At 43.3% G+C, this 16,227-nt stretch overlaps 1 protein-coding gene across 18 annotated transcripts in view; it reads right to left on the reverse strand.

The window, feature by feature from the left end:
- Positions 1-16,227, reverse strand: part of Fryl (FRY like transcription coactivator) — a 239,220-nt gene that overhangs the window by 97,738 nt on the left and 125,255 nt on the right. For all 18 annotated transcript variants that reach the window (XM_031342660.1, XM_031342658.1, XM_031342654.1 and 15 more), the window contains 7 exons: positions 13,400-13,539; positions 12,562-12,658; positions 5,843-5,922; positions 5,042-5,122; positions 2,715-2,883; positions 2,357-2,449; positions 430-528 (listed from right to left, as the gene is read on the reverse strand). In XM_031342660.1, coding sequence (XP_031198520.1) covers positions 430-528; positions 2,357-2,449; positions 2,715-2,883; positions 5,042-5,122; positions 5,843-5,922; positions 12,562-12,658; positions 13,400-13,539 — 759 coding nt within the window. The remainder of the gene's footprint in view (positions 1-429; positions 529-2,356; positions 2,450-2,714; positions 2,884-5,041; positions 5,123-5,842; positions 5,923-12,561; positions 12,659-13,399; positions 13,540-16,227) is intronic.

Raw genomic sequence — 16,227 nt, forward strand, 5'->3', positions numbered from 1 at the left:
TACAGAGGCAGTAAAGTAAGACTGGCCATCTGCAAGGTAGTGCTCCAGTTACAACTCAGAGGGCAGGGGCCTTGTAGTTATTCAATAAAGTCTGTCTCCTTCCCTTCCCCACGCCCTCCCATTTCACCCTCTCTCTCCCTCCCTCTCTGTTCCTCTCCTCTCTCTCTGTGTCCCTTCCTCCCCTCCTTTTCCCTTTCTTTCTCCCTCCTCCTCCCCATCTCTAACATTCCTGGCAACTCTCTCTCTCTTTTTAATAATAAAAAGTTAGAAAATCTAAAATGCAACAGGAGAAAGTACATGTGCAAATGTGCCCTGTCCTGGGTACTTCACAACTTCACATTTTACACTTCTTCAATCTCTACAGGGGTCATAAATCAATTACTAAAACACCCAATGCAGCACACGAAGGTTTGAAACACTTCTCGGTACCAGTGAATGCTTCTTTCTGGAACTTAGTTCAAATGTAGTCTGATACAGCATCTCCACAAAATTTTTCAAACAGGGGACATTGACTTCATTTTTAACAGCCTAAGGAAAGAATTAAAGACAAACAGGGATAAAAACGGTCACTGCCCGTAAACCATAAGAGCATTATGAGACCTGTCTGCCAAGTTAATGATTCACTGAGATTTACACACAAGTCTTATGTACCAAATGTTACAAAGTAAACCCGGTCCCTGGCCTGCTGAAACAAGCAGAGGATGCAAGGGAGCAGATGGGAGGTGAGAATGCAGAGCAGGTGCACGAGGACGAGCCAGCTGTGCTCTGCAGAGAGGCCACCGGATGGACACTATGAGGAAGTGAGCTCTAAGCTGAGCCCAGCTCGTTTATTGAACAAACCTCCTACGTAACCCTTTCAGCCTCAGCTACTACAGCCCTGCCCCTGTGAGATGAGACAAGCCACACAGCATCTTCCTGGCTGCCTCTACAACACCTGAGGGCACCCATACTGGATGTCAGAGATGCTCTTTCCCCAGACAGAGCATGTCTTTCTCTCTTAGTGTTTGCTCAGCTGTCACCATCTCTCAAGATGGTTCTTACATAATCATATTCTATTTAAGAGTTCAACTCCCCTACCCTCAGCGAATCCTTCCGTCTGTGTACCCACGCAAGTTCTTCTCGGTGCCTGCCATGACATGACACCCTGCATAGGCTGCATCCAAGTTTATTCTCTGTTTGCATGCCAGAAATAAGCCTGAGAGCCATACAGAATACTTCCCAGCTTGCTGGGGTCTATTTTCTATACACAGATGAGTCCCTGATACATAGAAGACAGAAAATAATGAAGGAATAAAGACAGGCCAGCCAGGCAAGGAGGGGAAGGAGGTCATTGGAGATGCAAGAAGTTCCAGGATAATGGTAGCACTTTCATAAGAGGACTGGGGTTATGGGTCAAAGCATGTCTCTACAAAATCCTCTATAGACTCTCTATCCAACATACTCAAGAGTGAATGGTCTTGGGGTTAAGTCATTACAGATGAGAGATGACAATGATGACTGACTTTTTTTTTTTTTTAAATAAAGATAGCCTTGCCCGTTCGTTAATAAGGTGAATCTAGTTTGAAAGTTGACTGTGCCATTGGCAAATCTTTAATTCACAGCTTTTATTTGTACCCATTTAAAAAAAAAAATCCATCCTAATTTAGTGGTAAGCTGAAAGGAAAGGCAAGTTTCAAAGCTGTGCCAACCACTGTCATTCATTTCCCAATATCTTCACTTTTTTTAAAATCCAATCTTAGCCTGGTAGTGGTGATGTACGCCTTTGATCCCAGCACTCAGGAGGCAGGGGTAAGCGGATGTCTATGAGTTTGAGGCTAGCCTGACCTATACAGTGAGTTCCAGGACACAGAGAAACCCTGTCTCCAAACAAACACAAAAAGCAATCTTCTGGCTACCCCACCTCTCCTAAGCATGTTTCCGAAACAGCCTGTGAGCACGGCAGGCAATTCATAAAAATGCATAGGCCACTGGGCCATGAGTGAAAGTGAAAGCCTGAGCAGTTCTGTTTCTCAACATGAAGATAAGCCCATTCACTAAAACTTTACCTGGAGTGAAATTTGAATAAAATACAATTAACTTTCATATCTGGCCAAGACAAAAGGAGGCTAGATTTGCCCTGTCGTCTACAATAATTGGAAAGTAATCAAAATCTTTGAAATGAAGCACAAAGCCATCTATACCCAACAACATAACAAACCTGACCTCTGAGGTATGGGGAGCACAGGGAGCGAGGGGAGCACGGAGAGTGAGGGGAGCACAGGGAGCGAGGCCAGCAGAGGCTCAAGAGTTTTCCGGGAAGAAAGGGAAGCATGACTTTTCTATGACCCATGGTATGAAGATACAGGCATATACTCACAGCAGCGACGGGGATAAGAATCTCCACGAATAAGCCAGCAAGTGCATGTTTTATATCCTTATCTTTCACTTCTAAGAAATACTGAGCACATTCCTTGAAGGGAAAAAGGGATGTTTAGACTGACAAGAGGTTGAAGAATTCGTAATCGTCACATTTTCAACAACACTTGCTTATTTTATCCCAAAGCTAAGGCAAGGTGGCCTGAAGTCAGAACAGAGCTACTCTACAGCAAGGATAGCTATCACACGTGGAATTTAAAAATAAATAAATAAACAAATCAGTAGTGCTGGCCTGAAAAGGAATGCGAACAGATAGTTTGGGGCTAACTGTAACTGCCAGCCCTGAAGATGACTGTCACCTGCATGAACTGAAAGGATGCTTCGAAGTCTTCCACGGGGTACATCTTCACTCGGAAGAACTTCATCCCCATGATTAGGCTGATGACGCTCTGGACCACGTGCGGACTCTGCTCCTTCTGCCGCAGCTCTTTCAGCTCAGTCACGAACTTCTTCCTCACGGCCTGGAACCTTTAATGTACACAGAGATATCATGGACTTGAATAAAACAAACAAACCACTAACTACCCACGTGATCTTTAAGGTGAGATCAAGGGATATATATCTCGAAGGACTTATACACCTCCATTCTCTGCCCTCCTTGAAGTGACCAGAGAAACTCTCCCAGTAGGATGTGACTATACTAATGTACTCTAGGCTTATTTTAAAGCCAGTGGCTCTGAGAGAAGAAATCATAGAGGATATTTTATGTCATGGCTGTTTATTGCTAACAATAAAACAGCACTAAATAATGTCCTCACAAAGTATCATTGTATGAATAAGATTGTCTCCAAAATTTAAAGCCCTTTTCTAAGTTTCCTATGACAGTTACATAGGGGAATTGATCAGGGACTACAAATTAATTCAAAGAGACCAATCAATTGTAGGGTATTGATTATAACTGAAAATTAGTGTCCCATGTGCAGAAACACAGATGAAAGGATCTATTCTCCCTATGTCACTAGGATCACTTGATCAGAAGGTTTGTGAAATGTGAGCACAATCCTGAGTTTAAATCTACAACCTGTGTGACTGATATTTCTTTGGTTATATTGAAAACAGGTCTCTAAAGCCAAGCACTCTGGTACATGGATAGAATCAGAGGCTGGGATGGGAGCTTTGGCGAGAGTCTGAGGCCAATCTAGACTGTGCAGCAAGTTCTAGGTCAACCTAGGCTACTATAACAGTGACACCCTGCCTCAAAAACAAAACTAAACAAAATACAACAGCCAAAAAATCCATAGGAACGATGATCAGAGATTGAATTTAAATCACTACAATCAGAATTGTTCTAGACCAGATTCTGCCTTCGTTGACAGGCCTCCCTCCCTGGGCCTCGTCCCCCTCAGTGGGAACACCGTGGGTGTGAGTCTCATGTGGTGTGAATCCCTTCACACTCCTCCATGTTCCTTACGCACATAAGTGGAGACCCTTCAGTGCGGCTCCACAGTGCTGCGTTTCCTTCTCTCACAACTCATTTGAGTGAGGCTGCTACCATAAATTCCCCAGCCAAATATTTAGATCACCCCTGACACACAGGGTTACCTTGGCCAGTAACTTAGCATTTTCCCTCATCTAGCTTGCCAGTGTATTATTTAGAATTTGGTAGATGTTTCTAAGACCGAGACACATTTTTATTTTTATAAACTCCAGGAATTATGAATGTAAAGACAAAGCAATCATTCCTTATACCTATGATTTTGTGTCTCTTCACCTGAGTTGAGGAGTCATTGTGGACTAAGTGGAACGCAACATTTAGGTTCTATTTTGGCAGGGGATGGGGCAGGGAAGGTGTTGATCACTTAAAATACTTGAAACTATGTTCTAAAGTCTTATGGCATGACCTATACAAAGGTTCTCTAGTAAAAATTAAAATTAAAATGTACTAAATAATATATATTACTGGATATTACAAATGGCTTTACACACTGATGACAATTAAGCTTGCCTTCTTAAGAATTTACAGTGGTTGCTATGTGGGGATTCAGGACCAAAGACTCTTAAAAACTCATCCAATTAAACACATAAACTGATACTACTCTCCTAACACATTTCCCAGGAGCAACAAGAGCAAACGCAGACACTTCCAGTTGGAGGAGCAAGCACAGAGCCTGAAGTGCCAGTCCACAGGAGCCGGTTCAGTACCGCCCTGTGACTGCAGCTCCTGAAGCGAGTGTTTGCACTGGACTAATCCAGCCTCTTTTATCCTCCCTTCCTTCCTTGGTATCTTTCCGAGCTACTAAAAACGATTTTGTATTAATACAAGATGATTAGAATTCACTTTAGTACAGCCTAGGAAATAAAAGCACTCAACTAGAAAGCAATAAAATTAATTAGCTTTGCTCAAAGCTCTAAATGAACAGTTGTTAATTTTGTTTTCTTTTTCACAGAATTCTTGAATTGGGATTGAAGTAATGTTAGGACTCTTCTGGACAACTTCTGACTTGATTCAGATGTATACAAAGGCCAGAAATGAATAAATGCAGGCTGTATCGCTCAGGAGACTAAGCAAGGCTGCCACCAAGCCTCATGACAATTTGGGTACCAAAAGGGCAGGTGTGAAGTCATCAGTGTGGCTCTATCAGGAACAATTCACTCCAAAGCACAGACAATGGTTTCCACTGCTTACTTGGACTGGGCGAGCACACCGATCACCTCTGCGTATAAATCCGCAATGATGTGCACGTTCCCCGTGTTGGTCCCTGAATATCTGAAACAACAGAACGGACGTGGTGTTTTAGTAAGTGTTTTCTCTCTATATGACTGAAATTCCTTATCAGAAAGCTGGGTGTGGTGGCTTACACCTGTAACCCTAGGCCCTGGGAAGCTGAGGCAGGGGGATGACAAGCAGTATGGGGCTAACACGAACAATATAGTTGAGGTCCAGGCCATCCTGAGCTTCAGAGTGAAAACCTGTCTCCAAAGCAAAGTGAAAAACAAAACAGAACCAGAAAGAAGAAGAAAAAGAAGGAAATCAACAATAAAATTCCTTATCAGAGTTTTATAACATCTTGGCTGAACACTTACTTGTAGGATTAAAAACTCCATGAATTTCCTTCTGTATACATTTTAAGTGGCCATGAAATTTAACTTCCTCGATCTTATGAATCCAATCCACAGTGCCATCAATTATTTTTTTTTTTTTTACAAAATTTTTCCCATATTTGGGAAAGACTAAAATCAAGTGGGAGATGATTGCTCTGAACTCATTATAAGATCCAGACTTGGGAGCCAGGTATGGTATGCAAGCTTGCCATTCCAGCCTTGGGGACTCCAAGGCAAACGGATCAAGAGTTCAAGCCCAGTCTAGTCTACATAGCAACCTTAAGACAGCCAGACATAGGAGGGGTGAGAGAATTTTCCATTTTTACTTAAACAGCCTGAATCTGCACTGCAGAAAAGCAGCAAACTGAAGTTAGTTAACACTTACCCTTCCTTGTGTTTAAAGTGCTTAAAAGCTAGGTTTAGAACCTCGTGAACTAAGGGGTCGGGCACAGGGTGAACAGGAATCTAGAATTTAAAGAAAAAAACATCATGTCAGGAAGGCTTAAGGAGCCCAGTAAACTTTTATGAGTAGTCTCATCCTTTCAATGCTATCAATAATCTATTCCTGAGGCAATAAACATTTTAGAAGTAATTCAAGGAAAATGCACACGCTGTTAGTTTACACCTGAGGGGGGCCGGAGCATGAAGTCCGACAAGAGCAACTTGGAAAGATAATGTTAGTAACAAGGCTTCCTATGCCCCGCTGGTGGGGCTGGTGGCACTTTCCACACTGCACATATGCAAGTAAAGGCATCATAGCATGCTACCCACTCATTGCATTGTGAGATGCAGGTTATTTTAAACTCGAGGCAGATGAGAGACAGATGTAAAGCGATGTAAAGCTCTCTCTTCTGAGCTGTCTACAACCAGGGTGTGAGTGTCACTCTCTGGAGGATTTCACCCCTGACGAGGTATTAAAGCCTTCCAAATCAGGAAGAAGACACATTATTATGGGAGACAGGATGTCAGTACAGAGATGGGGCTGTATAAATAGGTCTTATTAAATAGCTGTTAGCGGACACTAATGTTCTCCTGTGTATATTTACTCTCCTATACTGTACCGCCTCTAGAAATCCGAAATCCATCTCTTTTACAAGTCAATTACTCTTGGTAAAAATGGTCTCCCTTTCTCTACCTCCATTTCTCTCTTATAAAGGCCTCCACGTGCGGACACAGAAGGTCCTTTTACCTGTCAATCTGTCTTTCATCAATTTAATTTGTAGGTCTCCCGTTACTAAAACTACAACAGAATGAAACACTTCCTCTGCTTTGGAAAGAGATTTATTTATATTCTTTTCAGTTATGTGTATGTATGTGGGTGAGTGCATGTGACTGTAGATGCCCATGGATGTCAGCAGGGTAGGGACCCCTGGAGCTGGAGTTCCAGGCAGTTGTGAGCTGCCCAGCATCGGTGCTGGGAATCCGGCGTGGATCCACTCCAAGAGCAGTAAGAGCACTTAACCCCTGAGCCATCTCACATTTCCATAGTGACAATTACATGCCTAAAAATACGCAACAGTTACACTGGCTGATCTCAATAGCTAATTATGAGTGCAAAGGTAAGGACTAGATGATAACAAACAATATTATTAGAGTAAAGGAACATTCAAAATCAAGAGAAACACTATTATTGAAATACATACACAACACAATTTTTTTTAAATTAAAAACTATTATAAAAATTAGCAGAATAGTCAAGAAGGAAGGCAGTAAGGGACAGGACTTCAAACCCATGTAATTAGGTTTAAATCAGAGTTTGCAAACTCAGCAGTAGGCTCACATGTAAACAGACATTTAAAACCAGCACACACAGACACCCACACAGACATCAATGTTAACTGTCTATCTGAAGCAGAATCATGATTTATCCCATTCCAGGGACCAGAGGTCTAACATGAAGAGAAAGAAAACCACAGAAGCTTCCAATTTTTGTAAAATCTTTGAAAGTACCTATATGTTAGAATTGTATTACTACAGTGAACGTGGATGGTGACGTCCACATAGCTGCACAGATGCCCACTTTCTGTCTTCTCTACATTCTAGGGCCTCTCAGAACCACCAGGCCACTGGCATCTGTGGAGGGAGAGGCTTGGCTCTCAGATGAGTATCCAGGGATGCTCTCCACACCCTTCTCCTGTGTGTGGGGGTGGGGGTGGGGTTAAAAGTCTACAGAGCCAATTTTAAGTCTCTGAGGCAAACAGTTGCTGAGGCTCAATGAAGAGGGGGAGCTGTTATGATGGTGGGACAGTGTCACCAAGTGACACTATGCAAGTTTCTCTTCTTGCTATGTAAAAACTTGAGTTTCCGCTTCCTCTGTAGGCCACATGTCATGTAAGTCTCGGTCCGTCAGGACACTAACCCCATTTTCTGACTGGAGTAGACATCTGCAGAGAGGTAACAAAGCAAACCTGGCTACAAAACAACATGTGCTTGGATGATAGGCCCGACTCACCACTCACAATGGTCATGGGGCAGGCCAGACCCAAGTATCTGTGACCTCAAAATAATGTGACTACATTTTGAGGGACTTGACTTGGAGGGAAGGGGAGGCACCTCCTGTGGTAAACTGCTGTGGTTTTTCTCACACCAATCTCCTCACAGTGATGTGTGGTGTGAAACGCAAGGTACCCTAAACCTATGACATCTCCCAGATACTCCGTGTTTGTGATAGATACTCCAAAATTCTCAGCCAGGACAGCGCCTGGCCACTCAGAGTTCTCTGTCACCCTACCCTAGACCCACCGAGATCAGCATTTTAAACGTGCCTTCTGCAACAGTGTCTCGCATGATTGTACCATTCACTTCCATTACGACAGGCTTTATACATGAACTTGTGGAGTTGGGGTTTCTCTAGAATATTCTATGTCCCCAGTTTCTAAAATACAAAAACTATTTAAACAATGAAGCAAATGTGGACAGAATACCTGGTCTGTTCTTACTTAAAGCCAGAAGACAAAGACGGACGCAGGAAGAATGGACAAAGACTGCATAGAAGTTTACGGCAGGAGACCGCACCTCTAGGATTTTACTTCCAGAGCTGAGCCTGGTCACAACCATTCCTCGCTACTCATTTCAAGACTGGAAACAGGCCAGGCGGTGGTGGCACACGCCTTTAATTCTAGCACTTGGGAGGCAGAGGCAGGTGGATTTCTGAGTTTGAGGCCAGCCTGGTCTACAGAGCGAGTTCCAGGACAGCCAAGGCGAAACAGAGAAACCCTGTCTCGTAAAAACCAAAGAGTGAAAACAATGTGGAAAAGTGGCCAGAACCTGGAGTGGAATCTACTGGCTCAGACAGAAAAGAGTTCTACTCGTGTGGGTAACAGGATCAAGTTTCCCCAACTGATGGCTGCTGTTGCTGTGGTTATCAGTAACGATTTTGGTTCCCCTTGAACATTCCAGAAGGGTGGATGCAGTGGGCACCACACAATGCCCACAGTTTACTCCAGTGGTTAGCTTGTGAAATTTTTTCTTCTTGTCATGTCTTACCACAAAATCACACTGAGACAGGAGTACTCACAAGGCTTACTCCTGACGAAGGTGACCGTGTTCATTTCCTCACAGTGACATACGGTGTGACACAAGCAGAAAAGAGCGCAAACCCACCCTGCCTTCTCCAGCATGGCAAGCCACGTGCCACAAGCATCTCACGTGCTTCTGTGCATCCTGTGTATCTCAAGTTGCCCAGCATCTGCCTACAGCAGGGTTTCTCACCTGGCTCACTGCCTCAGTGAACACCTAAAACTCTGTGTAAGACCCAAAGTATCCCGGACCTTCTAAATGCCAGTGTGCCGGGGAAACGTGATTCTACCGGCATCCAAAAGCCCTGGTGACAACACCCCAGCCTAAGCCACACCCTGTTCTTTTTTATGTGTGTGTTCATGGAGCTTGGACGTTAAGACTGGGGTATATCTACGTTTTTTAAAATTATCATCACTATTACTGTGTGGTGTGTGTGCTTGGTGCATGTGTGTGTTGGTGGGGGCTGTGTACCTGCTCATGGGAGATAGCTTCCTTGATCTCTCCAACATTCTTATTGAGACAGGTCCCTCAGCCAACTTGGATGTATCAGTTCTACTAGATTGACAGGCTGGCGAGCTCCAAGGCTTCTCCGGCCTCATACCCGAGGTGTGGGACGAGCGTTACAGGGGCTTGTCCCCAGGGATCCTGGGGATCTGAACTCAGCTCCTCATGGCTACACAGCAGGCACTTTGCCCACTGAGCCATCTACCCAGTCACTGAGTCATCTACCCAGCCCTTCTATCTGCTTTTCTTTAATACATTTTTAAAATCTTGAGTCAGGTTTGTTCCATTGGTGAATTAATACCATTTAATTTCATTTTTAAATTAAGTCAATTTTTATACTAACTTGTTACAAGGAAAATTTTAATTTGAAAAGAGACTGGCCAATTTTCACTTAATTTCATACAGTAAAAATAATAACTTCTAGCTGGGCAGTGGTGGTGCACGCCTTTAATCCCAGCACTTGGGAGGCAGAGGCAGGCGGATTTCTGAGTTTGCAGACACCCTGGTGTACAGAGTGACAGCCAGAGCTACACAGAGAAACCCTGTCTGGAAACACCCCACCCCAAAAAACAAAACAAAAAAAAAAGCAACAAAAAAACAAAAAACAAAAAACTTCTTACTATTAAAAGGAGAACTTGCAAATTTAAAAAACGAGAACTACCGCATGGCTGTCACCGAGGCTTTTCTTCATCTATAACATGAAGACAGTGGAGAGCCCTGCCTGGGAATCTCCCACTAGCCAAGTACTACTGAGTTCAGGTCTCGTGATGCAACAAAAGTAGATTATGCCTACTCTTTTACACAGAGGACAAAAGGCTAGTGGCAAGCAACACAGCCTGAGTTCCTTGGCAAACAGGACAGACAGCTGGGACATTAGTATGTGCCTTGGCCACCACCCAACAGTGACCATGATCAGCTGGCTCAGAGATTGCAGAAGCCTTCGTGCATGGGGAAATAGTAGCGAGCGCATAACCATTACCCAGGGAGAGATCACTGATACTCTAAGGACAGGGACTAAGTCATGTGAGTAGCTTACTCCTCTTCGACAATGAGCTCGGTGTATGGATACTCTAGTGCCCCACGGACACCTGCTATAGCAGGACAGAATCATAGCCTAACGAGGACCTACTACGCATGATAGAACCAAAGGTCCTGGCAAACTCAAGATGTTTTAAGCCAGTTACTCTGGAGATGTATGAAGCTCTATGTCATTTTGACATAAGAAAATTGGGTTAGTTCGTTACACTGTATTTTAGAAACCTCCACTGAGTGTGAGTTTTGGAAGAAGCTTCTACGTGCCCTCAGTGACTCACTGCTGCTTGCTTGGGTACAACTGAACTCTAGAATGAGGTGACAGAGAGTCAAGGATGAGGGGAGGGAGCTGCTGGGAGGAACAATGGGGCAGCAGAACCCGGATCCTTATCAGAGGTAGCGCCTTGTCTCACACCGGAGTCTCCTGAGCTACGAGTCAGTAGCAAGGCTTTAAAAAAAAAAAAAAAAAAAAAGCCGACTAGAAAAACTTCTAAAAGGCTTATATGTCTTGGTACTGATGTTGTCCTGTGTTCAGAGGGCTGTATGAATTACAGAGGCTGAGGCAAGAGGCTTGCAACTCTGAGAAAAGGGAGGGAGACAGCAGGATACTGGCAGCGGAGGATAACCTGCCCCATCTCCCCCGACATGGGTTGGCCATTGGTTCAAGCTCTGAAGCCAGACTAAGTACAGCTGACTTGCGGGCTGGAAAGCCAAAACAACAACAACAACAACAAGACAGGGACCAACTGGAGAGCTGCAGGAGATGCAAAGGAGAAAATCTACAGTGAGCTAGATCACTAGACACTAGAGTCTGGTGGGGAGGCTGCGATTTCTCAGTCAGGAAGATGGGAACCCAAGAAAGGAGTGTGTGGCCACTGCCCTACAACTCATGAGCTCAGGGTCCTGCCAAGGGCCCACCATGGAGAGGTGGATCAGTACCGCCCATCACAGGACCACAGAAGGCAGCACACAGGTGTCAGCACAGCAGAGACACACACAGTCAGCCACAGGGGACAGTCAAGGTCGCCAGCGTGCTTTCTCCCCATAGCTCTCCCACCCCAGCAACTTTGGTTTTAGCATCTTGGCATCCTGGCCACACTCAAAAAACAAAGCCAAAGAAAAATCCAAAAAACAAAAACACAGAGAAACCTAATCTGCCCTGTCAAATCACAGAGGAAATCTGATTTCCCAGATCTACTAAAAAAAACACCACCACCAAAAAAAAAAACTTTACAAAACGTGTATACTAAGGTGCCTGTGACCTTCGAGTAACTCATTTATCTCTTTTATGGATTTGTTATGATTTTTATTTTACAAACAACTGTTGGTTCGCATACACTGTAAAAACAAACATTATAATCCCAAGAATATATTATGTTAACTAAATCAAACTCGACTGCAAATTACTTTTAGATTTGGCATTTGCTATTCTTTTACATCCCATTCTAAGTAACAAAAATGAAACTCCTATCCAAACACATCATAAGGGAAACGTGTGGGTATCTTTAATTTTCTAATTTTCTTCTCTAACCACAGTCCACAGCTAGAAATACACAGATGGTCCTTTAATAATGTATGATCTCTTAAAGACTACCAACTTAAAAAAAAAATCCTTCAAATTCATACAAGTATGTGTATGCATGCACGCCTTTATTCATTTTCAACAAATGACACTTCCGGTGCTATTTACATCTTTACCTCCACCTCATGGAAAGGAAGAGAGAGCAGAAAGGATTAAGTAGCCAAATGGCAGGCAGAGAGCACCAAAGTCCCTAGGTGACACAATTCCACTTAGCTAGTTCTTCTGAACATGACCATGCATCTCGGATGGCAAGCGAAGGCAAAAAAGGTTTACCTTCACATAACTAGGGACAGACAAGTTCAGAGCAGGCAAGTCCAGGAAGTGGAAAGACATGTAATTAAATTAAATGATCTGGTCACCTCGTAGGCCAGAATCTCAGGTAACATCCTCGGGTCCTGTAATGGACCCGAAACAGGAAGGCTCGGGAGACAGTTGGGATGCAGGCTTGGAGATACAGAGGCACTTACCTGCTTTAGAACTTCTACCAAAACTAAACAGAAAATGAAGTCTACAGCTAAATCTCGCCGTTCCAGGAGGTAATCTCTCTCACGGTGCTGCTCATCTCTGAAACAAGAGGCCAAAATGAGAACTGTGCTGTGACTCCCAAGTTCCAAAATGACTACTGTATAGTGGTTGGTTTGTGTGGTTTACTATGTGTGAGTGTGAGTGCGTGAGTGAGCAGAGAAGAGTGAGTGAGGATTGGAAGTGGGGGTACTTAGCACCAACTGCAATGGGGGCTTTGCTTCAGTACCCGACCGCATGCACCGCATGTCCTGTTGATTGGCTATTTATACATACATCATATACACTTCACTGTTCCGTCTACTAGAAATAAGCCTAATGTAGAAGAATTGGCAAGAGCAAGAAAAGCACTTCCATTTTCCTCTAGAAAACCTAGTATGGTCTTCATTGGTAGCTTTGAAAAAAATTGCTATGAAATAAATAAAAGGACTAACTTTTCTAGATAAAAACACAACGTAGGGTAACTTTCTCACACATCTAAGGTGGAACTTTACATATGAACTTTACATATGGAAGTTTATTGCAGTATAGCACTAAGCCGCTAAGCCTCAAGCAATCGCCTATGACAGATACCCTCAACTGGTAAAGTTGATTATTAAAGTTTAAGCATGAACTCTCCTTCATTCTTACTACTAAACACGGGCATAAACTTATCTACCTTGTCTCTAAATAAAGTAATCCGTGCCCGGTAGCCAAGTGACACAATCTTGACTTGATAACACCGTCACCCCATCAACCGCAAGTGCCTCACGTCCAGGAAAGACGAGTAGATAAGCCACTTACCCCTTAGACTTTGTGCTAGACCTAGGCCTGTACCCGTAGGATTCGTCATCAGTTCCATTCTGGCGTCGGTACCAGTCAAACAAGGTTCGGAGTAAGGAAGGGAGACAGTGCTCGGCTACGGAGCTCATAGAGCTTACCAACTGAAAGGCAAGACAGCCGGTTGTATCGAGAAACGGCAGCAGGCAGCAACCTCCCACTCCACCAGCCACCCCATGGAAATGCAGAGAGACGGTAACTTGAATGATTTTAAAAAAAAAAAATGTGTCTCAGGGCTAAAGGATGAGCCAAAGCTTTAGCCATGTAATGGAATAAAATCAGCTTGAGCTTTAGTCACAATTAGATGTCATCCCAAACCACTCACTTTAGTTAGTAGCTTATGATCTTCTGGCACGCACGCACGCGCACACACACACACACACACACACACACACACACACACGCTATTTGTGTGTGTAACATCAAGTCTGTCTATTACACCTCTCATTACACCTGTGGCTATCTCTGAAGAGCAGTGAGCTATGTGGGTGAACCTCGGTTTGTTTCGTAAGCATCCTACTGACACCTTCAAATCATCCCCATTCCCGCCCCACCAGCTTGCCAATGCTTCAATGAGGAAGACTCCAGAATGTCACCGAGTTTCTGACAGATGAGAGTCCCCACCATGTGAGGGTGGGGGAAAGGCTCCATCAGCCATGCTCCTCTGTGACACAGAAGAACTGTAGTTACTCTACCATCCACATGGTGGAGCCATGTGGAAAACAAACTTCAGTGACACATGGATGGAAGTGAAGGGTGACGAACTCTTAAGATGCAGTGCATCCTTGATACTGTCTGAACGCATTGGCTTGTATCCACAATGTTCCTAGATGTCTTGTGTGTCCCCCTGGAGCTGGTATTGGAGATTTCGGTACTTTTGAGAGGTGGAGCCTCCTGGCAGGAAGAGGGTCACCTGGGGGACAGTCCCTTGAAAGGAATGCTGGGAGTCTAGCTCCTTCCTGTTTCTCTTTACTTATTAGCCATAGCAAGCTACTACCAGCATGTACTGTGCATCCACAGGCAGGACGCAGTGGGATCAAGTGACCATAAACTGTAACCTCTGGCACCATGAGCCACAGCAAACCTTCCTCCCATCCAAGTTAATTACCTCAGGTACTTTGTCATAGCCACAGAAAGCTGACTAACACCAAATTCAAGATAAACACCAACTGATTCCTGTTTTGAATAAACCCAACTTCCCTAGACTAGCTATAATGAGTAGCCCAATGGTCATATATCATCAAGGATTCCAAGAAAATGTTCTCTCCTCCAGGCCATTTCTATATCTGATCCAACCCACTGCCTCTAAAATTAAAACAGCATATAGTCAATGCTCCATGGAACTTTGTTGATTTATCTAAAATGCACAGGCTGCAGAATTGTCAAGGGCTTTGTTCAGTTCTGTGACCACAGGAAGTATCTTTTAATGAAGATAAATTGGCATTTCTAGAAATCAAATTAATTCTGTGGTGTTTCATACTCTTTATAATCTTCAAAATTACGTTTATCCAGGAAAAGAAAATATTAATTCCATAGCCCTGTTTCGCTATTTAGGCCCTATAGGCTTCTTCGTGATTTCTAATTTCCTTGGCCACAATTTATTATTGATTACTCTAGTTAGAGATGCTTGGTAACACTGGAAATTCAAAACAAGATCTTAATTGTACTGTTCACTGTATTTAAAAATTACACTTTAAGAAAATGAGTAGTGTGCCTCAAATATAGTATCTAGGAAAGAAGGATAAAGCATTGTGCGCTCTGCTAAACACATAATAAAACAATTCATACAACACAATGTATTTTTCTGTGAGCAAATGACCTAGCACCCACTTGCAGGTTTAAATGACAATTTATATAAAAAAAAAAAAAAAAAAAAAAAAAAAAAAAAAAAAAAAAAAGAAAACTTCCTGAGAATGGCGTTGAGTCAGAGTTCAATCCCTGATTGTACACTCGCCGGTGAAGCCAGATGCTAGTGGTCTCATGACTTCTGTAGTGCAGAACCCCTTGAAAAGAACTGAGTAACTGGGAGTTACCTTCCTGCCTGTGGTTTTTTGGTAGAGGAGTGTCTACCCACTCAGTGCACCCAGAACACTGGTTCCTAGACCATGGGATGTAAACGCTGGTGCTCCATTGCAGAACCCTCTCTTGGTGATGAAGATTTAGAAAAACAAGTCCAATCCAGCAGGACGAGCTTCTGATGAGCCAGTAGTCTTGCGCAATCTGCCTTATCTAACCAGCTAATCTAATGTGAACATTCACTTCCTTTTCCTAGACACAGTATTTGGGAAGGCAGCCATGTTCACCATTATATACAGACAGTATTTTGAATAAGCAGGCACATACATATCAGTTTATTTTAAATAATCATTATGTAATAAGATGGATATGATACAAGGCTGTGTGACCCAACATTTAATCTCAGCAAAGGGAAAAAAATTAACAAAGGAACAGACTTTAGATGTTGAAATTCTACATACAGGTTTCCAGAAACTCCTACAGGAGAAAATGTGCTAAAAGTTAAAAGTAATGTTAAATTGTTAAACAGTAAGGTAACATAATATAAAATTTCTAGATTCTAGGACTAGGAACGGTGGTGCATTTGGAAAGCAGGGACAGCTGGATCACTGAGAGTTCAAAGCCTACCTGGCCTACACAGTGAGACCCTGTCTCAAATGAACGAATGAATGGATAAATGAATGAATGAATGAACGAGTAGTAGAAACAAACTGGTACATAGGCCATAGGATGAGATAAAGGAATTTGGTTAGCTTCCTGGGGAAACTTTCCAAAGC

This window comes from Mastomys coucha, unplaced genomic scaffold, assembly GCF_008632895.1.
Source record: "Mastomys coucha isolate ucsf_1 unplaced genomic scaffold, UCSF_Mcou_1 pScaffold22, whole genome shotgun sequence".
NCBI classification, from domain to species: domain Eukaryota; kingdom Metazoa; phylum Chordata; class Mammalia; order Rodentia; family Muridae; genus Mastomys; species Mastomys coucha.